The sequence below is a fragment of the Cololabis saira genome, chromosome 18 (genome assembly GCF_033807715.1).
Source record: "Cololabis saira isolate AMF1-May2022 chromosome 18, fColSai1.1, whole genome shotgun sequence".
In the NCBI taxonomy this organism is placed as follows: domain Eukaryota; kingdom Metazoa; phylum Chordata; class Actinopteri; order Beloniformes; family Belonidae; genus Cololabis; species Cololabis saira.
Genome location: NC_084604.1, coordinates 18,548,741 through 18,572,581, shown reverse-complemented (window position 1 = coordinate 18,572,581; position 23,841 = coordinate 18,548,741). Strand labels below are relative to the sequence as shown.

The window sequence follows — 23,841 nt, the reverse complement described above, 5'->3', positions numbered from 1 at the left end:
CTCAAGAGAAAATATGCAGACCAGGCTGGCAGTTTTCTAATTGGGTAAAAAACATCCAAACTGCCTTTGAATGTCTTTTTGCAGCATTTATGACACAAAAAAACGAATATTAACACTGACTTTGTCTAAGTGTGGCAGGCATAAGTGGTTTTTGGCAATTAAAGACCATTAAAGTGAAAACTCAAATCCCTTTTCATGACATTTCAGTACTCAATTTTCATTTATACTAACTATTTTCAAGGCATGAATATACAGTATGTTGTAATAACATGATGGTGACTGAACGACTGGATACAACATTCAAATGAAAATGCCAGTCAATCTAGTTGCCACAACTGTGCCACATCCAGATCATCAAAGTTTACTCGAAGCAAACACTTTCACACAGAGATTGTGGTATAAAGATGCACATGAGGTCCCCTCTTCATTGTGCCTCCACTCTACAACTGTGTATTCACAGTCGGAAAGTGCAATATTCCCTCCCCAGTGTGTGCTTTCACAAAGCATTACTGTATTTCACAGTGTTGGGATCCACAGTCAGCAATGAGTCCCTAATGTATCTGGTCACTGACTGCTTTATTCAATCAGTGCTGAATAAAATATGATGCTAAATAAATACTGGAAAAAAGATAACATTTTACCCAGTTGTTCCGAAGGGACACTCATAGGAGTGCTGGCCTCAGTTTTCCAGCTGAAGGAGGCAGACGCTCCTCTAGGTTGCTAAGCATGGCAACAGGGTTCTCTGAGTACAGTAGGTAGTGACCCAAGTCGACCAACAAGGATCATGACTGTGTTTTTCTTCTCACAGTGTTGCCAACCCCCTATTACACTTCTGCCTCTCAACAGAATATTTGTCTTGCCCCTGTTATGCCCTGTTACTACCTCCCAAGGCATAACAAAGGTGTACCGGTGGCAGAACGAAACCCTGCATGGATGGGGGTACTAGTTTTGAATATGCAGCTGGTGTGTTTATTTCCTTTTTTATTATTATTATTTTTGACCAAAGAAGGATATTGTGAGAGTTATAAGTGCATTTTATCAGTGAACTGAATGTTTCTGGTATAACTTGTAGATAACTGTAAAAATGCTGGAGTCTGAAAAGCAAGATTGGGAGCTGAACAGATGAGTGGACCATGCTAAGATAAGTATGGGTTGCTTGAATAAACAATTTCAATCCTCTTACACTAGTGCCACTCAAATCATTCCTGTTTTAATAAAACACATATCAGTCACAGTTACGGAAATGCTAAACAATCCTCCAACTGGAAAACTGGGTTGTGATAAATGATCAGCATTACACTCTACACAGCTTCATCCAGCCAGATAATGCAAAATACATATTATCAAACCTAAGATGATGCGTCAATGGGGCTGCTTTAGTGAACGCTTGCTATTATGTACATTCTCCAAAATCAACTGTGCATGTTTGGAAAGCGAGTACACCTTACTGCACAACAGACCATCCTTTGTGTGTGTGCACATATACACATGCAAACCTCTGTATTCATTACTATTATTAGCTTCAATATGGCACATTTTGTTGCTTCAGCGACGAGTCGCTGTCATCAGTAGTGAGGACACACTTACAAGAAGGGGTGCAGTATGACAGGAGGGAAAGGGCTAAAAAAAGAAAGGAAGAAACTATAATAACTGTGGAGCAATTTCAACAAGACTGATAGAGCTTTAGTTTAATTTTCCATCTTGAAGAGGTATAATTGCAGCAAAGTTTGAAAATGTACGCAGGGTATTCGGTGGTAACAATCCAGTCAACGATGAAGACTGTACCCTGCCACATTACATACTACATGTATCTTCTTTCCCCTAACAGACATTGAGATCTACCCCACACAACCTTGAAAATCCTTGTTACAATTCCTGAGTTTTAGCAGCTGTTGCCATGGCAACCTACATTTTTATTTCAGGCTGCTTTGAACTGTGTGTGTGTGTGCCACAGAAATCACAGAGCCACAATGTTATGTAAGACGATGCGCATTGTTCCAGACTGGGGTTTCCTGCTGCGGAGAACTCAATTAATTACAGGGGAACGACACACACTCAAGGTGCTCCCACACTCTCTCCCCATTTACCTGAGAGCTTACCTGAGAGTCTCAAACTGGTAAGATGTCAGTTGTAATTATTGTGCAGGAAGCTAAGCACGGGGGATAGTTACTGGACTTTCACACACATTGACATTTTTGTTACAAAAAAAGGAAAAGGAAATCTCTATTTTAGATGCTCTCTTGCATTATGATAGGTCACAGAAATATAGCTATGTAGTTAACTACTTGGTTGAGCATACGATTATTGAAGTCAAGCAGGCCATAACCCAAGCATCGTTAGTTCTCTCAGTTTTCTATTGTTTCCCTTAAAGGGTTGCTACATTAAATCATCTGTTTCCATCTTACATCTCTATGTGTGCCAGTCACCTCAATCACAACTCTTTTACTTTATCTCCAAGATGTCTAACTCTGGCTCTTCTTCTGATGGGCTCATTCTAAATCCCATCACCTCCAACGAAAATCTCCACATCTTCTCTTTCTATGCTGCTGCATTGGCGATGCAGACCTTGAGAGTCATTGGCACAACTGGGCCCAGGGTTCCCTTCCCACAGTGGAGAAGAGCTCTAATCCCCCACGACCTCTGGTTTAGTTTGTGTCATACAACATGCTCCCTACTGCTCACTAATCAATACCACACCTTCACTACTGATCTCACTGATTGTTACATCTCATAGTTATCCCTGCTTTTACCCGGGTTGTGACACCTTCAGTGCAGCCATTAATATCTGCATCCCATCTCTTGGTCGCTACTGCCATTTTTGTAGTATGTATATGCTGCACTTTACAGTTATATACAAAGAGTGTCATCTGTACACATGGTTTCTGCATTGCACACTGAAGAATATAGAGAAAAACTCATGGGAACTTTAGTCATCAGTGTTCTTCCAGTAGTGGCTAGAGCAAGAGGAATAAGGAAGTTACGCAACTTTGCAGCCCCACAAGGGACTACAGTGTTCTCATCTAAACATCTATGGAGTCAAGAAGGATTTGTTGCAATCGTTTGCTCAGAATTATGCATATATCTTACAAAATAATTAAATAGACAGGTTATAATGATCAATCCTATCCCACTGGGCTTAAAACCTAATATTTTCTCCCACTTTACAGAGGATTAAGTTCAATTTCTAATGCTGTATTTCTTTCTTATTAACAACCAATTTAACATTGGTAATCTGGTAAAAGTATTCTTGCTTTTTCGCATTCTGTGGTTTGGTAAAATGCATATTTACACTGTAGCTGCCCTTTCTTTTCATATTTTCCTCACTGGCCCTGATAAGGATTTCTGTGTGGACTTCTACCTTGAAGGAATATTGTAACATCAGGTGTGCAGGTTGCATATTACAGGTTGTTGTCTTTTCCTAGAGAAGACAAAAAAAAAAACAACCCAAAAAACAATTGATTTGAAAGGAAAAGGCACATTACAGCATTTGCATCTATACGAGGAAAAAACTGTTAACTGTCTGTTGTTTCTATACTGCAGATTAACTCATTTTTTAGATATCACCAAGGTAAATAATCTAAATAATCTAAACTTAACTACTCAGGTTTAACAAATCATTATACTATAATGTGTTTTGTGACAGTGTAACATTTTCAGAGGTTTTCAGAGCTTCTCTCAGAGGCATTTTTTTGTTGAATGGATTGAAAAGGCATCACACTATTATGAATCCCTCCTTACTTATGAACTGCAGTAGTCATATTATTGGAGTGATTTCAACTGGAAACAGTAACTCATTAAGGTTGTCCGCAGTGAATTTCTCTCTATCTCACTGGAGTTTTCTTCACTTTTTTCTTTCCTCTGTAACAGACCAGAAGCTTTCATCTTGGTCCCAGCCTCGGAAGTTAAATGAAGGCAGACGCCTCCCTCCTGCCAGCAACATGAAGGGCTTATCGGGCAGCCGTTCACAGCACCATATTCCTTTACCCCATGGTTTGGACTATGACCCCCACATCCATGATGTCCATGCTCACCATGGCCCCGACTCCCGCCACACCTCATACCTGCTCAGCCCTACGGAGAGCTGCCCCATGGATTTCCACCACCGCTACTCGCCCCGCAGCTCAGTCCATTCTGACTGCATGATGATGTCTCCCGTCACCATGGCCCCGCCTGCTGTGCCTGACCACATCTCCAGCAGCACCTTCCCCAGAATGCACTACAGCTCTCAGTACTATGACTCAGCCACACGGGACGACTGTGCTGCCATCACAGCTTCTGCCACCTCCCCGGCTGTCGCTGCTGCTGCAGCTGCGGCGGCTGCCTCCTCCCACCATGCCGGCACCAAGAGCAACCGCCTTCCAGCTAATCTCTTAGACCAGTTTGAAAAACAGCTGCCATTACACCGCGATGGCTTCCACACGCTACAGTATCAGCGCACTTCCACAACCACTGAGCAACGCAGTGAGAGTCCAGGCCGCATCAGACACCTTGTTCATTCTGTCCAGAAGCTCTTCACCAAGTCCCACTCCTTGGAAGGGTCATCCAAGATGAATGGCACAAAAGGTGACTTCACAGGAGGAACAGGGGGTTATTACCATCACGGCCACCATTCCACCAAACATGGCAGCAAGAGGAGCAAGAGTAAAGAGCGTAAGCACCGGTCTGGTGGCTGGTGGAGCTCAGATGACAATTTGGATAGTGACAGCACTTATCGTCCACCGAGTGTCATGTCGCGGCACCACGGGGAACATGTGGGTCACTGCTATCCAGATTCCATGCACAGTCACCACTTTGGAGATTTGTCACTCAAGGCCTCTAAGAGTAACAATGACGTCAAGTGCTCAGCCTGTGAAAGCATGGCCATGACACCTGAGTCCAAATTCATGAAGAGGAGTTCCTGGTCGACACTGACTGTCAGCCAGGCCAAGGAGGCCTATAGAAAGTCATCGCTTAATTTAGATAAACCCATGATGCATACCGACCTCAAATCTTCATCGCGACCATGTCACTATCTTCAGGTGAGCTGTGCTTTTGATTATTTTTTTAATACCTGCTTCATCCTGTTTAGAGTCATCGGCGGCAGGAGAGTCTGTCCCATGTGCTCTCCAGTGAAAGGTCCCCATCCAATCACTGGGTATTTTCTTTATTATACACCAATCAGCCATAACATTAGGAGCACCCCTTAATATTTGGCAGGCCCTCCTTGTGTTCAAGTCAGGGTCTGGAAAAAGACAAATAACATATGAGGGTGTTCTGGTTTTATAGTACCAAGATGTTGGCAGTAGATCCTTTTGTGTTCTGTGGGTTGTGGGGTGGAGTCTATGTGGACTGTGGATTGCTTCCTACAGATACCATCAAGCCCAATCAGACCAGTCTCTTTGGAGTTTGGAGAGCAGATGAACACCTCAGACGCTTTGTGGTTTTCTTTGGGCAATTCTGCTGAGCTGCTTAGGGAGGTGGCTACTGTAGGGGGCAGATGTTACCCGGTTAGAGATAGTGATTGTTTTTGAAACATTTTTAAGTAGGTAGCAAAATATATATATTAGAAGAGGTGTTTATTAAAAGTTGGCTTAAATCAGTATGGGCGAAATCAATATGCCTTTACAGAGTCGGTAAGCCCGAACAGAGCAACGGCCATCCAGAGTACACAACTAAACAGCATCTATGACAACAGCCTTGATATAGATTAAGTAATACTAAATTTGAAGTGGAAGTGGGTTGAAAAGCTACTTCCGCAAAGCATTGCAGAGGAGACAGAAATGTTTTGTGGGCTGAAGTGGAGTTAAGATCATCTGAGAAACTGAGATGTGGGCTGAGCATGACTGCATGGCCCGTCTAAACTAATAATATGCAAAATTGGTGGAGTATTTTGAGCCAAATTCTACTGGTTGACTGGAAGTGCAATAGCTGCATAGAAACCACAACTACAAACTATTTGAAAATACAATCAATAACAATTGCTATCAATAGTCACTCATCATCTTGAAGGTCCTTCCATCTTAATAGTGTGATGGATGTATTGATTCAAAATCTTGCTCGGGAGGCATACGAATTCTACTTTGTTTCCTGTTATTCTGTTGAGACAAACGACAAAGGCTAGAAGTGTAAGAAGTCCTTACATTTAAAAGGGATTTCTTTTTGCTTCGTTACATCAGAGATCAATTATCTGTGATGAGTGAATCGTGGGCCTTTCACACCAAACACTGACCATATCACAGTAATCTGAAACGCAGTAATGTCACTGCTGGTGCTGCACAATGATAGTTTGTCACATCGCCGAGAAAAGTGCATGCTCACCAACAACTGGTTTCAGTTAGCTTGGACTTAAAACACTGCTCAAAACACGGCTTAAATCTGAAATATGCATTTTATTCTTTCTGTTCTGTTTTGTTTTACTATGTATGTATGTATGTATGTAAGTATGTATGTATGTATGTATGTATGTATGTATGTATGTATGTATGTATGTATGTATGTATGTATGTATGTATGTATGTATGTATGTATGTATGTATGTATGTATGTATGTATGTATGTATGTATGTATGTATGTATGTATGTATGTATGTATGTATGTATGTATGTATGTATGTATGTATGTATGTATGTATGTATGTATGTATGTATGTATGTATGTATGTATGTATGTATGTATGTATGTATGTATGTATGTATGTATGTATGTATGTACCCTATGTACGTATGTACGTACGTATGTATGCATGCAGTGATAATAGTACTGTTTTTTTCAGCAAGTAGATTATTGGCTTCTTTCTTTTATAGATGACATTAAAACAAGCAGACTTGGAATGCCTATTCAGTAGGATTTAGAATGTTTTTTTGGCTATTTCATTGAGTCCATATGATCTTCAAGAACAAAAGTTTTAATAATCTTTATTTGTCTGTATGCATCTCACGAAACACACTGAAATGAGTCCTCTGCTTTTAAACCTTCACTAGTTGGAGTAGGGGCAGTGAGCTGCCATTTTAATGGGAACCCGTGGAGCAATAAGGGTTATGGGCCTTGCTCAGGGGCCCAAAGTGGTTCACCTCAGTTGACATCCCGGGCACTTGAACCTGGGTCAATTCCTCTACACCCAAGCCCACCTTTTGTAACCGCTAGGCTACCACTCCCTATATTAATACTCTTTGCTCTGTGTCAAGATTAATTATTAGTCAAAAATTGTGTATGGAATTGTCCTTTTGGCAGGAGAATGAATCCCACTTTTCTCCTACATTAGAAAAAACCCCAGTCACCACTAAAGCTGGGCATACGCTGTGCGATATTTTAAATCTTTTGATTCAGCCCCATCTCACACTGCACAACTAGATCGCCGAGTTCAAAAGTCCGCAGCCCACAAGTAATGGTCTCACACTGTACGTCCCGATGCTCTGATGCGACCCGTTTGCTCACACTATACGATCATAATACTCACGTCGGACTTCTGTGTACTGGAACTGCAACGTCAAAAAGAAGTGGAAGAGGAGGAACCCCGAAGTGGGAGACACCAAAGATGCTCAGCAAAACCAAACGCGCTGCCTTAGCAATTTGTGCCATTCTGTGTGCCGATAAAGGAAAAAAGATTAGACAACGTCGTGATTGGACAAGGAATTTGCTGGGCAGACGTGGGAAATGCAGTCTTTTTTTTCTGCTATTAAAACATGATTTGTAATGTGAATTTGCAACACTTTAAACTACAAATAATAGTTTTTGACGTGACATCAGAGATTGCGCATGCTCTCTGCGAAAGGATGAGGCCAATCGGGTTGTAGCACTGCTTCAACTGTGCGATTCCTTCACGAGGAGCGACCAGGATATCAAACAAGTTTGATTTTCATGCGAGCACACGATTTGTGATCGGGAGCTCGTCGTGAGGTGTTAATCTCTCGTCGTTATCCCACGTATACTGCACAAGGCACGACCAGCGATTGGGTCGAAATCTGGCCCGATCCAAAAAATAGTTGCACGAGTGGAAAATCGATTAAAAAATGAGCCGACAATCGCACAGTGTATGCACGGCTTAAAGGGCTACATGCCCGAGCCCAGATACCGTAAAGGGGGAGGTTTGTATCAGGAGGGTATCCAATGTCAAATCTATACTAAATCAATAATGCAATGATCCACTGTGGCAATTTCTAAAAAAGATTATTTACTTTTATCTTGAAACCTTCTTTTGATTGCACTGAGAAAAGTGTCCAAAGATCCAATGTTCATATGCGCACACATGATCGAGGTAATGACAGCTGCTTCCCATGATCCTTTGCCTAATATGTGACCCCATGTCATCGTTGACTAAAGACATGCTTGTTTTCTCTCAGGAAGCCTTGTTTATTTTTTTTCCATTGCATTTAGGACATGCATTACATAAAAGTTACAGCATTCTCTCCTTGCTCAGTCCAGATTCATGATTAATGAATGATTATCGCTTTTACCCACATCCCAGAACTGCTTCTCTTTAATTAACTGTAACCTTTTTGGCTCTGGTTCAGGTGTTTCTAATTTACATTTGGCTCTTGCATATGTAAATAAGCTTCCTTCTTCTTTTTTTTTGGTTAAGTCACAAACATTACCTCATGTTTTGGCTAATTTTATTTTTTACTTTTATTTTTTAGGTGCAGAGTAGTAGAGATTTGTTTGAACATGTTTCGTCTTTCTGGTTTTAAATGTATTTAAATTGTAATTTTTATTCCATAGTATTAATATTTGTAGTCTGTTTTGCACGGCAGAATGTTCCGCTGTTAAAATAGCTCTGAAATATACAGTATGTGTAATTTATTTTACTTAACTTGTACTAAATTAATTTGCTGAATGAAGTGTGGTGAGTCCATATTTTTTTGCAAGAGGCTGATGTGTTGATGGCTTGGACTTTGTTTTTCTCAGTCCGATGCCTGTTCAGGACCTTTTTCTACTTTTAGTAGTTACTTGGTTCTGGTTCTCTTGTGGATTCTTTGTGATACATTTTTGCTTGTAGAACCACAAGGTAATTGTAATTGGCCTGAGCATCTGCTGTATTGCTATGTGGTAGTTCAACCTCTTCAACTGTGATCATTTTGCTTCCGTTTTTTTCTTTTCTTCTGTCTCTTGAATTTGACTGCATCTTTCTACTCCAACAGAGATTCCAAAGCTGCATATGGTTATATCGGTTAGATTAAATCAATCTTTATATCGGGGCTGAATCCAGGAGGAAGTTGCAGGATAAAGCTTCTATTGTAAAAAGTATTTTAAGATGAGAGAATTAATTTTAAATCCCAGGGGTAGTTTACACACTCCAAACAGAAATGTTGCTTGTTTGAGAACAATAGATTTGAAACTTTAACAACACATTAAGAGATTTGTTTTTAAATGGTTTGTTTTGAGCTGTGCGATAGAAGAGAATACCCCCATGGGATTCAAATTGAGAACCTTGCTGTGAGTCAAGTTGAAGCACATGAAGTTTGAGCAAACTGACAAGTTGTCAGTTGGAGTCTGGTTAAGTGACATTACTGTCCTGTACTCCTTATGAATGCCATCACAGATTGCGGCAGGCATGATTTTGGTCCTCTCAGCACCGTAAGTATAATATCCCAGCTACCCAGGAATGACACGCAATAAATGCTGACACCCAGGAGATTTATTCAGAAGTTTACTGAAATTCTTTCTTTCTCTCTTTCTTTCAAGCCATCTACCAATCTGCTTTTTCACTATAAATATATATTTACGCCGCTTGTTATATTAACTAGATAACTAATTACTTCGGTGTCATGATTTATTCACTTACCTAAAAAAAAGAACTGCAATTTATGTTTTTTTCTATTAGCATCTCCCAATTCTATTACTTATCTCCATTTGTTTCATCGTGGTAAAAATAAAATCTCCATCTGAAGTCTCATGATATCTCCACTTTCATTTGTTCATTCTACCAAAAGGCTGCCAGTCAAGTCCAGTAAAAGGATGAGATTAATAAAAAAAGGCTGATGGTGAGGGAAAGTTCGAACAGAAGCAATAGAGAAAACATCCCTGACCTCAGGGCCAAAAAGGCCCATCAGCTATTGTTTTTTCTGCAACAACAGTTCAGCATTTCGGACAGAGACAAAGCCAAATCATATGACTGGTAAAGTGATTGATTGGCAGAGCATTATGGATAAACAAGTCTGCCTTTTTCTCTGGGACAACTGGAATAGCAGCATCATACACCAATGGTATTGTACTTTGCTGATCAGAACTGCCAGAACACACTAATTAATCATAGATAAATCTAAAGTGCAATTTGATAACCTCTTATGAACACTGTGGATTTAGTTTTAAAACAGTCATTGTTTATCATTATTTGGTTAATAAAACTGTTGGGTTCCTAAATCAACATACATACATTAATAATTTAGGAAAAGACACAGAGACTGGTAGAAATGATTTTTAAGGCCTTCTGCGCAGAAGTGAAGCAAAGTCGGAACCCTGTCGAGCAACACGGCTCTCTCTCTGTGGCTCTCGGCGAAATGCTTGCTGGGTCTTTCTTTGCAGGAGGTATTTATTGAAAAACCGACAGGCGTCGGCTATGTTAAGACAACCAATGGTAGACAGTGGATGGACAATGGACAGAAACAGATGGTCACACACATGATTTTTCAGTTGAAGAGGCTTGGTATGAAGAAACAAACAGACATCCTTAAAACACAAAGGGTCAAGAGGTCAACTAAAACAGGACCTCTAAAACAGGAGGTTTGAACAGATGGTTTTTAAAGACACTGGGCTATTTACAAACCAGAAGTCACCAGGCCAAACTTCATGGGGGTCTCGTGTTATCAGATGGTCCAACTAAACCTAGCTAACCTTGAAGTCAGCTTAAAGTCTTGAAACAACATGAAGGGTCAATAAATGAGCTCCTTCTGGACAAACAAGAACTCTGTGAGGCTTTGCACAGATGTGTCTAAAGACACTGCTCAGCTGTTAACAAAGCCATAAATACCTAAATACCATCAGGGAATGGCCTGTCTGGTGACTTCTGTTCCTATTCTGATAGTTTTTTATTTTCATAATGACAATCTTAATTCAAAAGAGTTGATTAACCTCACATTTCCCTCCTTTTGTCATTTTGAAACTTCACAGCACCCAAAATAAAACACTCCAGTGTCATTGTAAACATACAAGTAATGAAAACACAGAAAAGTACAAAGACAGTGATAGTCAGAATCGTAATCGTAATCTCAGTCATTATGTCAGCATGACTCAGTAGTGAAAAAGTCTCTTCCATTCCTCGAATTCCTCTCCTGGTTTTTGTTGCAAGACAGTTTGGCTAGTCATCTTCAGGCTGTGGCTGGCGAGTAGGCATCAGATGATTTCTTCAGCGGGCAAAGGTTTGAGTACCGCCCGACTTCCCGCACTACTCAAGCCTGGAATTTCTCTGCTAGCTTTCACTGCAACTGGTGAACGCAGTAGATCATTCAGCAGCCTTTACTGCTGCCGGTGCTGTCGGTGCTGTCCGTGTCCTGATTTGGACAGCAAAAGGGCCCGTCCTGACGGGTGATGACGTTTCACCACTCGACTCAGGATCCGGTTACCCAGTTTCAGCAGTTCCTGCTTTAGGAGAGGGGGAGAGGAAGAAAACGGCAGCGTACAAGAAAACGATTCTCATGTACAGTTCGACTAATGGCCATCATTCAGGCCATGGCTTTCTTGAGCCTTAACTTAACAGGCCATTAGTTCACTCCAAGAATGAAATCCATATGAACAACTTCAAATGGATAGGTCCTCTCATGTTGTATCTGCAACATGTCGGAAAACGCCTACTAAAAATTTTTTAAAGGGTATTTAGTATTTAATCCTCATGATGTATCATATGTACCCCTACTCCCTCCTGTTGAGCCATAGAAACTCCCTATGGCTCAACTTAGCCACCAGGGGGAACAACTTCCTTGGAAGCACTGGTCTGCTTCACAGCATTATTTCGCATGCCGACAGGGGTGGGGGTTTCATGTCATCAGACCCCCTCCTTGTTGACTTCTCCCTGGAAGAGTCAGGCTGCCAGAGTCAGGCTCCCCAGATAAGTGGCCCTCCCACTTCTTGACCTTCGCACCCTGGCAAGTCTGCAGGTCTGACTTAATGATTCTCTAGGGTCGGATATCTATGTCCCTCAGAGATCCCCCCTCCCATCACCAGATTAGATGGGGGCAAAAGCCTTTTAAACTCTGTCTTCCACCGTAGATTAGACTACAGAATTTCTCATTGAAAAACGTTCTTATTTCAACCCAAGTAGGTTATGGTCTTATTAAAGTATCACCACACAAAAACTGTCAGTGCAGCAACTCTTCTGCAACGTAAACAGTAGTCTTCAGTGAACTTATATATATATATATATATAAACAATAAATCATAGTCACAAAACATCGGACTTAAAGGAGCATTCTATCAAATAATGTCTTCTCAGCTGTTGTTGAGCTCTATTTTCCCCAAATCAAAAAGAAATGCCAGAAAATTGTCAGAAAATTATCAGAAAATTATCTCCAGATAAATCATGAGTACTTATAAAAGTCTTCAGGAGATTCTTAATCTTCTGTTTGCATGCTGCAACGCAAATGCACGCTCTTCTATGAAAACTCATAGAAGTCTTAAGAAAATTGTGGGATAAATTCCCATGCGTAAACTACACATAGACAAAAACCCACTAACATTAAACACAACTTCAGATCATCTGCATGTGGGTTTGTGTATCACTGCAAATGTGTAAATTACTTCTCCTCAAACTACAATAACCAAACTCAATTGGTGCATTTCAGATGAACTCACAACCTAAATGGTAGCAACACTGATCACAAATGTACACATTTTCAGTGTGAATAGGCTAGTATGCACTCAGAGTTCTTCTTTTCTAAAAAGATTGTACAACGGGTTTGTTACTCCTGCATACAATCCTTTTTGTGTAAAATATCACTGACATACAAATGACAGTAGGCTAATGAACACACCCTTCCACTGTATTCTAAAAATACAGCGGCGCTAATTTCATTGTACGAAACCCAATTTGAAACTTCTATGATTCTATGCCTTCATTCAGGGCTTAGAATGATAGAACAAACTATATTATTCCACATCTCTACGTCTCCTCCAAAAGGAGAGCTCACTTCACTTCACCACTGAAACCCCCCTTTTTCCAGAAACACAAAAAAGTTCTCCCTCAGACACAGAGCCTTGCAGCCGCTCGTAAAGCGCTGCACCCACTGCTGGAGCACGCTTTCACACACACACTCTCTCTGCAGCTTGGCTCTGCAAACTCTGCAGCTGTTTCACAAGGTCTCATGAATACACACACACAGACAGTGTTTCTCACATACACACACACACACAGAGAGGGAGAGAGAAAGAGAGAGAGAGAGAGCTTGTCCCACACACAGAGAATCTCATCCTGCTGCAGCCTTCTGCCCTCCCAGTCTCTCATCAATACCTATCTCACCCATTTTTACTTCTTGTTTTTTCTTTTAGTCTTAAATTAGTCCATTTACTTCTTTTTAAGTTCCCTATATTATTATTTTGCAAGATTTGTCTCCATTTTCTTAAGTTTGAGGACGTCTCCCCATCAATTAAGCATCTTTTGAGATTCTTTAAGCATAAATTTTCAGCTTAACCACGCCTCTGCTATTTTTCGTCAGTTATTTTCTTTCTTAAGTTTCTCTCAGGACACAAGTTTCCTTTTTCAACAGATCTTTTAGTGAGCAATTTAAATTTTTCCCTCTCAATTTTGGAAACCCCACATTGAACACAGTTACCTGTCACAAACATCAGACAAACATTAGACAAACATTAGACAAACATAAAACACAACCATTAAAAACCATTTCCAAGAAACCTCTCCTCGTTAACCTGTACTTTTAAAGTCCCCTGACTTCAAAAGCCGGTCCCCGACCGAGTTAGATGTTGGTCTTACGCACTGCTCTTAGGCAGTATTTTTAGAGGCCCCTATGCCTTCTATAAAAATCGGGTCCCCGACCCGCCGCCAAACACCATTTTTGCTAACCTCTTTTTAGTATACACAGAAATTTCACTAAAAAGAGGTCTCTCACCAATCTCCTAGTGCCTTCCCCTGGCTGGGAAATCTCGTCGCCTGGACTCTGGAACAGCGCAAGATCAACCTGGCCCCGTCCCTGAAGTCGGGAACGGCTGTCGACAGATTTAGATCGCCCGTTGAATCTTACGCCACCCCAATCGTCGCAGCTCGAGAGATCCCGCGGTTTCGGCACCAAATGTTGGGTTCCTAAATCAACATACATACATTAATAATTTAGGAAAAGACACAGAGACTGGTAGAAATGATTTTTAAGGCCTTCTGCGCAGAAGTGAAGCAAAGTCGGAGCCCTGTCGAGCAACACGGCTCTCTCTCTGTGGCTCTCGGCAAAATGCTTGCTGGGTCTTTCTTTGCAGGAGGTATTTATTGAAAAACCGACAGGCGTCGGCTATGTTAAGACAACCAATGGTAGACAGTGGATGGACAATGGACAGAAACAGATGGTCACACACATGACTTTTCAGTTGAAGAGGCTTGGTATGAAGAAACAAACAGACATCCTTAAAACACAAAGGGTCAAGAGGTCAACTAAAACAGGACCTCTAAAACAGGAGGTTTGAACAGATGGTTTTTAAAGACACTGGGTTATTTACAAACCAGAAGTCACCAGGCCAAACTTCATGGGGGTCTCGTGTTATCAGATGGTCCAACTAAACCTAGCTAACCTTTAAGTCAGCTTAAAGTCTTGAAACAACATGAAGGGTCAATAAATGAGCTCCTTCTGGACAAACAAGAACTCTATGAGGCTTTGCACAGATGTGTCTAAAGACACTGCTCAGCTGTTAACAAAGCCATAAATACCTAAATACCATCAGGGAATGGCCTGTCTGGTGACTTCTGTTCCTATTCTGATAGTTTTTTATTTTCATAATGACAATCTTAATTCAAAAGAGTTGATTAACCTCACAAAAACAAAATTTTATGATACTCAATGATATTTGTGATCATTCAGCTCAATTTAATCCAAGTCAATAATACTCTTAAATTCCAAAGGAAAGTTTTATTGTTTATGGAAAAATCAGACACATTATTAAGTCGATTTCTATAAGAACCCATTATAAAAGGTTAAAGCTATGGACATGAATTATTTTCTGTACTGGTCTGTATTGCCTCTGACTGAAAGCACAATTCAATCAATGTGTTGTGCAGAGGATGTGCAGTGTTGTCCATTAAGCAATGAATGCAACATTCCTCTGAGCTTCCAGCATTAAGTTACTTGTATTTTTCAGTGTGTTCTGTTCTCATTCATAGCACTCATTTCGATGTCTCACAACGACATACGACCCAGAAGCGTTTATCTCATTAGGCCAGTCCTGACTGGCTGGTAATCACGATGACGTGACACCAACCTCTAAATAGCTTGTGCTACGATGCAACCTCATTCAAACACCTCTTCTCGCTTTTTAGCATATCTCAATCTTTCATATTGGCTAGCTAACTTAATTGTCCACAGACGGGAGTGTCGTTAAACGTTCTCTGTCGACGAGCACCAGCTACTTCTTTAGTCCTCAATATAGACTATGATGTTTGTATTTGCCCGTTTTCCATGATTTAGGACACCAGCTAACACCACCCTTGTGTTTTAGCATTCCGGCTAATTCATTTCTATTTTGTTAACACAGCAATGGACAAAAATAGACACCAATCTCCCTCACATCAGGGGAGACGGGGACTCAGGGACCCGTGTTTGTGTAAACAAAATATCGACTGAACACCCACACCATGTCTGTTCAAACCGCCCTAGGTTGGAACATGCTCATTTGGCAGTCAAGGCAGCCCCGGGTCGTGCAGGCTTTCTGCCTGTTTCACCATGAAGAGGTTCTGCCGACAGCTAGTTCGCCAAGCTAGCTTGTCGGGAAATGCCACAGCCGGTTGCCACCTGACAGTGGTGAGAAGCGGGATTCTGAGGCGGATGTCAGGTCGCAGGCTGCAGTTAGCTGGAGCACATCCACCCATGGAAGACGTGCTGGACGATGATGAAGAAACATCTGAGCTCCTCATGTAACCCGAAGACGATGAGGATCAAGACGAAGACTTCTTACCCTTTAGGCAGCCTGACATTGGACCCCAGGAAAGAGGGGGAGAGCATGTCAGCTTCTGCCACACTGAGCATGGATCTACAGGCTATATGCAAATGTGCTAAAACTAGGTTTAACATCCCCTGGCCGGCCGCTGTAACTGGGACAACCAGGTCACATTAATGGAGGGAAGAAATTGCCCCAGGCTACAAACAGCATCTCCCTGTTTTTATTGGGCTACTGGAAGAAATTTCAGTCTCGTGTAGAGGCCGTCTGTTTAGATGCTCTGCATGCAGCTGGTAGCTGCCCACCTGCACCTGCGGCTCTCATCTTACAGGAGCCCCACACTGCCCTCTAAAGCCATCGACTTCCATTCAGCTTTGACAAAGAGCCTACAAAGTCTACAAAGTTCCCTGGACACTTTTGGCAGCCCGATGAACGGTCTCGCCGGTCTGCCTGGCCCAAGGCCCCGCCCCCCTGAGCTCTGTCTGTGTGTTGGCCTGAGTTAGGGTTTATAAATCACTGTTAGGCTGCGTCCCAATTGACCCCCTCACCCTCGTTTTCTTCACTCCCCCTAACTTTTGCGCGTTCCCGTGAAGGTAGTGGTGTCCCAATTCCTCTTTTCACCTAGGGGGAGGGGGCATATCGAGGGCGAGGGGCTGAGGATAACCCCTTCAAATCGAGGGTTTTCACATGCTGACTTCGCGAGCGAGGGGGTATGAAAATTTCCCAGAATGCGTCGATTTAACGCGGACCCACGCTCCAGACAGAAATCTCGAAATTTTGGAGCAAATTTCTTAACAGGCGTAGCTACAACTGTTAGATTTCATCTATTAAACAAACATCTTCCTAAATGATTTATTTCAGCCAGCGTAATTCTCAACAGAGCTGCAGGTTTCTCTCCCGGGACGACGGAGCAGCTTGACCCGGCGGACACGTCTGTCCCCCCGGCTGTGAGCTGCTGCTGCTCCCCGGGGGCGGCGGCTATTCTCATCTCCGAAAACATCGGGTCAAATTTCTTAACAGGCGTTATTTGGATAAATTGAGCCCCGGTTGCGGATCTTAAAGGTTACCTTTATACCTGAAAAAATATTAAAACTTAATAAAGTGCCATATTAACAGCGCTACAGCTGAAATTAAAACAGCTTTTGGCTCTCTGCTTCCTGATCAGGGTAGGGATGAAAACGAGGGGGAGTAGAATGGGACAGGCACCTGGGCCAAGTGCCCTAGATTTCAAGTGCCCTAAAATCTCCCCCTTCTTTTTTAGGGGTTAGGGAAGAAAAGAAGGGCGAGTGGAGAAAAGAAGGGCGAGTGAAGTTGAATTGGGATTGGGCCTTAATTGAACTCCTGCCTCCTGGTCTCCTCCATCTGGGTTCTACAAACACCACATCCCTGACATTCTGGTGGGAAAGCACACCTAAGTCATCACACAGCATGCCAAGAATAAGAAGAGAGAGGCATGAAAGTCTCAGTTTCGGTTGAAAATTATTGGTTCAACGGCCTCTCCCATTCACTTCAAATGTGCATTACTTAGGGGATGTTTCCTGGACTCTTCATTGCATATAGTGGCACCACAGCGGTGCCCCTGTTCCCCAGCCAGGGGAAGGTGAAACACTGTTGCAGGGGGTGCCTATGGGCACAGTACTGTCATGGAAAGTCAAACAGATGCATCTCTCTTAGACAGGAATATATGAGGAATATGGATGGAATATATGAGGACAAGGGCAAGGAGTGGTTGGCGCCGTCAATGGGCGCTAGAGTGGACACACATAAATTACCTGAAGCTCCTTGCGGTTTTTCTAGCACTGAGGCAGTTTGTCCCCCTTCTCAGCTGGCATCACGTTCTGGTGAGTTCCAACAACACCACATCAGTGGCTTACATCAACCATCAGGGAGGGTTGAGCGCAAACTGATCCTTTGGAGCTACTGTCTCTTTGGGCAAAACACGTCCTGGGGATTTTGAATCAGGAGTCAGATCTGCTGTCCAGGGGCACACTGTTGTACAGGGAATGGACTCTGCATCCAGCCATTGTAAGCAGGTATGGGGTCATTATATCCAAGCTCTAATTGCACCCACACTGTTCACAGTGATGGCCACACTTTGATTATGATAGCTGCGCACTGGTCAGCGATGTACAGGCTGACGGAGTTATATCAGCTTGTGTGCAGACTGCCATTCCTGCTGTATAGGGACATGTTGTCACAGGCAGGGGGGACGGTATATCACCCACATCCGGAATGCGGGTGAGGTATTAATTTTGAATGACAATGCATTATAGCACATGCTACTTATAGGTTGGTGTCATGTCATTGTGATCACCAGCCAGTGAGGGTTGATGTAGTGACACGAGTGCTTCAGTCAGTACTTGTGATGCTTCTGCTTTAACACATACCGTATTTTCGCGACCATAAGGCGCACATAAAATTTTAAATTTTTTTTTAAAAATGTGCCGGGCGCCTTATGAAACGGTGCGCCGTATCTATTACCTGAATTACGGTAATGTAAGGCCGGCCACCATGAGAACGGTAAAAAGAGAAGGGGGCGGGTGAAGCCCCCGTGAGTTGCGGACGTGAATGAGACCATCCACAGACGTTAAAGGGGGAAGGGGGGGGTGTGAAGCACCCGTGGTTTGCGGACGTGATTGAGGGGGAAGGGGGGGTGTATAAAGGGACAGGTATGTGCTTCACGCAGAACATTGTTGTCTTAACAACCCTGAAGATGGCAAAGCGACACGCTTATGAGGCAGATTTTAAACTGAAGGCGATCAGCTACACGGAGGAACATGGGAATCGAGCAGCCGCGAGAGAATTTAACATCAACGAGTCTATGGTTCGCAAGTGGAGGAAGCTGGAAAACGAACTGCGGCAGGTGAAGAAAACGCAGCTGAGCTTCCGCGGACACAAGGCGAGATGGCAGGACTTGGAGGAAAGATTGGAGCGGTGGGTGATCGAGCAAAGAGCGAGTGGAAGGAGCGTTTCAACGGTCATCATCCGACCGAAAGCAGTAGCACTGGCGGAGGAGATGGAAATTTAACATTTTCATGGAGGTCCGTCCTGGTGTTTTCGGTTCATGAAGCGGTGCCATCTTTCCATCCAGGCCAGGACAACAGTAGCGCAGCAGCGCCCGGCAGATTACTTGGAAAAGATGGAGAGCTTCCACTCATTCTGTAGCCGACACATAACCGAGAAACACATCCACCCCAGCCACATCACGAACATGGACGAGGTGCTGCTGACGTTTGACATCCCGACGAACCACACGGTGGAGCGGACGGGAGCCAGCACGGTCGGGATCCACACAACGGGGTATGAGAAGTCCTCATTTACCGTTGTGCTTGCCTGCCACGCTGATCGACGAAAACTGCCGCCGATGGTCATTTTTAAAAGAAAAACGTTGCCTAAAGAGACTTTTCCAGCCGGAGTCATAATAAAGGCGAATGAAAAGGGCTGGATGGATGAGGGGATGAGCGGTGGTTTTTTCCACACATCCCCATCGCTGCTGGTCTGTGATTCTAGGCGCGCCCATCTCACAGACAGTGTAAAAAAAGAAGTTAAAAACATGAACGCTGTGCTGGCTGTTATTCCGGGAGGTCTGACGAAGGAACTCCAACCGCTAGATGTCGGTGTGAACCGGCCGTTCAAGGTGAGGCTGCGGGTGGCGTGGGAGAGGTGGATGACTGAGGGGGAGCACAGCTTCACCAAGAGCGGACGGCAGCGCCGGGCAAGTTATGCCACAGTTTCCACATGGATTGTTGATGCGTGGGCTAATATATCTGCTGGGACTGTTGTTCGGGCTTTTGCAAAAGCCGGCATTTCAGAGGGGCCGCACGACACAGAAAGTGACTCTGAAAGCAAGGAAAATGGGACTGGCGCAGCTGAATTAGCAGAGCTGTTTAATGCGGAAACAGAAGATGAAGACATTGAAGGATTTGCTTGATGTGTAAAGTGAAATAAAATACAATCAAACTAAGTTTTGCTCCCGCTCTATTTTTAAATAAGCACACTTGTGTATGTGTTCTGCAGTGCGTGTGTGTTTTGCATGTCGGGAACCGAGGATGCGCCATCGGATGCGGCGCCGCGGATCCGGGTTAAATCCTCCTGGTTCTCGGCTGGTTTGGCAGCTGGGTCCTCTGGGGTCCGTCCCAGGTTGGATCCCCGTGGGATCACAGGCATTTTCACCGGGATTCGCCGGTTTGATCCCCCGGGAACCGAGGATGCGCCCCGGAGCCGAGGATGCGCCGTCCGCCCGCCGTGGGGTTGCGGGGCCAGCGCGCCGCATCCCCCGGGCAGATCCGGCTGAAATCCTGGTGGTCTGTCCCCGGGAGCCTCTGCTACCAGTCCAGGTGGGTTCCTCCGGTCCCGGCCGGTCGGAACCGGTCAGATTCCCCGGTTGAAGCCACCGTGATGCGCGCTGCTCCTCCCGACTTCCTGGTTCCCAATGCGGGGTCCGATCGCCGCATTCCCCGGGCAGATCCGGCTGATATCCCTGTGGTCTGTCCCCGGGAGCCTCTGCTACCAGTCCCGGGTCAAAGCCCGTCATTCCCCGGCGGGTTGGACCGGGATCCGCCGCTCAGAACCTCCGGTTAGGAACCCCGGATCCTCCGCCGTGGGGATGCAGGGCCGCAACGCAGCGATCTCGGGCTAAATCCTCCTTGTTCCCGGCTGCTTTGGGAGCTGGGATTTACGGGCTCCGTCCCAGGTCGGATCAGCTTCACCCTGCGAGATTTTCAGCGATATCTGTCGGTTATAACCCTGGTACCGGATCCCCGACATGCGCGTGTGTGTGTTTCGCGGCGCGCGTGTGTGCAGCTCCGTGTCTGTAGACTGCGCCTTTTGGGTCGGTGCGCCGTATGTGTGTTTTAAATCCAAAAATTACACACAAAACTGAGGGTGCGCCTTTTCACACGGTGCGCCGTATGGTCGTGAAAATACGGTAACTAGATCTAAAACTGCACTTTCAATCAAAGAATTATAATGGAAATGAAATATTGTGTTGCAGGCATAAAAGAACCTGAGATTTCTCAAGAAGTACACTCCGATCTGTCTCCACATAAGCAGCCTCAGTATTGCATCTCCAATCCAGCCAGTTGTCTCCATATTTTATTCAGAATACACTATGTGAATGGTGTTTATGTCTCAAGTTTCTAATCACAATCTCCTTAGAAATGATGTTGAGATTCATCAAAAATAAATCCAGAGGTCATTTAGTTGTCAGTTGAAGCTTACTCTTGAATTTAGACATTTTTTTCTTCCTTTCTTTTTTTTTTCTTGTTGGCAAGTTTGGCTTCATTAATGACAAGATACTGAACTAATACACTGAATCAATATTTTTATTTAGAAACCTTGGTGGGGTAATTAGCAACCTTTGCTGTTAAAGTATAAAATAGACAAACTTCACCAGTTCCAAAAGGAAAAATCCTTCACTTATGTTTGGATCTTGATTTGGATTTTTCATTTATGAAAATAGTTAATTTTCCAATTTAGTAGAATACTGTGGTAGTTTTTAAGTCAGGGTTTAAAATACAACAAATGTGATCAAAGTGTAGACTTTCAGATTCAATGCTATATTTTCACAAAAATGTAACACTCATCTAGACAAGCAAAGTACCGTAATTTGCAGACCATTAGGCATTATAAGGCGCAATATCAATGAACGGATCTCTTTTCATACATAAGGCGCACCGGGTTATAAGGCACATGATAAAACATAAATCGAAACAAAACAGTCTGTTAAGTCGAACTTTATTCAACTCATTCACAATAACCCAGAATATTGTTCAGTTTTAACTAATACAAAAATTATTTTTTAAATCATTCATCTTCTACAAATAAAAAGTGGTGGAGGTAAGCGTCGTTATACGTCCTGTTTTCTGATTGGTTCATCATTGCCAGCGATAGCGGACAGCTGAAGTTAGTGTGAGGTTGGAGAAACGTTTTATTCCAACATTTGATTATTGACAAGGGAATGTGTCGGTCCCACATGCTGCACAACGGCACGGAGTGTTACAGTAAGTCTTTATGAAAGTCAACCTCACAGCAGGCAATACAGCAGAGTTCAGTCCTCAGGATCGTGGTAACACTCAGAGCGGCAGGAGAGGGAATACCAGAAAACAGCGGCTGTGAGTACTGAGTAGATCTGGAAGCCGTAAGACAGGAACTGAAATGCCGGTCAGTCAGATGAATCGTCAGGCAGCAGGCAAACAGAAACCAGAGATGCTCAGGCAGAACTCGTGGTCGGGGACAGAAGGCTGAGGTCATTACCAGGACGGAGACAGGCAAACGGGTCCGGGACAGGCAGGGTCAGTCTGGGGAAAACCGCTGGAAAGTCTAGCATGACAATCAATAAAGTGGTGCGGCTTTGTCGCTTACCAAAAGTCGCACTAAAATATTTTGACTTTTGAAAAGATTTGATTTTTGAGCGCAATGATTATTCCATTTTAATGGGAAAGCTGCTTTATATTCTCTTTTTACTTCAAGACAATGAAGCCTAAACAAACTCTGGTGTTGATTTCAGTTATTGAGTTGGCATTTGGCAGCTGTTTGACTGGAGCTATCAATATAAAGTCCAAGGAGATCTCAGTGCAATTGAAGGAGGTCATCATTAGGCTGAAAAACAACATAAATCTATAAGAGAGATAACAATTATCCATAGATGAGACCAAATTAACAGTTTGGCACATTCTACAAAAAGAGAAGAAAGCACTGGTGAGCTCATCTAAAGGTTTGAAACAGCACAGAAGACAATTGAAGTAGATGATCTCAGTAGAAAACCCTTTTACAACATTAACAGAAGTCAAGAATATTGTTGAGAAGGTAGATGTATCATTATCAAAATATACAATGAGGAGATGCCTTCATAACATTGGATCTTGCCAGAAAACATCTAAAAAAGCTTTACATGTTGTAAATTAAGATTATTTGGACTGCTGAGGCCAAGATTTGTATCAGAATGATGAGCGGTGCGATGTATCTAGAAGGAAAGAAACATGATCTAAAGCACACTGTGGTATGCTTTAGATCATATCATAACACTACCTAGATCATGCTGTAGGCAGTGTTATGGTATGGGCATGTATGGCTAGAATAGGTTCCCTGGTAAATATTGATGATGTGATACCTGACAGAAGTAAGAAGATGGATTTTGAGTTGTTTAACTCTAAACTTCCTATCACATTCAGCCACATTTGACCAAACTGTTAGGATGGCACTTCACATTGCAGATGGATGATGACCCTAAATATGCCCTAAATATGCTGCTGGTTTCAGAAGAAATATCCTCAATTAAACAATGCAACTAAGAACACTAAGAAATAGAACAACAGCGTTTGGCTGAATATTTCTTCAAAATGCTTGTATGTAATACAAGTAGCTACCAAAAACATAAAAGCGCAACAGGTTGTTTATAGAGGACCGTGTGTACATGGCAACAGCACATTTAAACTACATAAGCCATATTCTCTTCTCTGGAAGACATTGTAACTTATCTACCTGAAATACCTTGTTATAGTGTTTATAGGACCTGAATAAACTGAGCTCGCCATAAACCATATTTGCATATTTCCTGCATCTTGGCCACATCCTTTGTTATGCCTCAAAGGATGAGCAGCTCTGCATGCATTATAAAATCTAATTTAGTTCTTATCAAGTCTTGAAATTACTTCAATACACTCTCCAATTAATAAAAACATGATATATTACACTATATCATTATTTGTTCAACACAAACTAAAACAAAATGCATAGGCAGTGTATGTATGGAAACCTGTGTACACTTCATTATTCAACTGCTT

At 43.0% G+C, this 23,841-nt stretch overlaps 1 protein-coding gene across 1 annotated transcript in view; it reads left to right on the top strand.

Annotated features, from left to right (window-relative positions):
- Positions 1–23,841, top strand: part of dlgap2b (discs, large (Drosophila) homolog-associated protein 2b) — a 111,375-nt gene that overhangs the window by 68,434 nt on the left and 19,100 nt on the right. The window contains exon 2 of the mRNA XM_061746663.1: positions 3,868–5,018. Coding sequence (XP_061602647.1) covers positions 3,939–5,018 — 1,080 coding nt within the window. The 5' untranslated portion in view covers positions 3,868–3,938. The remainder of the gene's footprint in view (positions 1–3,867; positions 5,019–23,841) is intronic.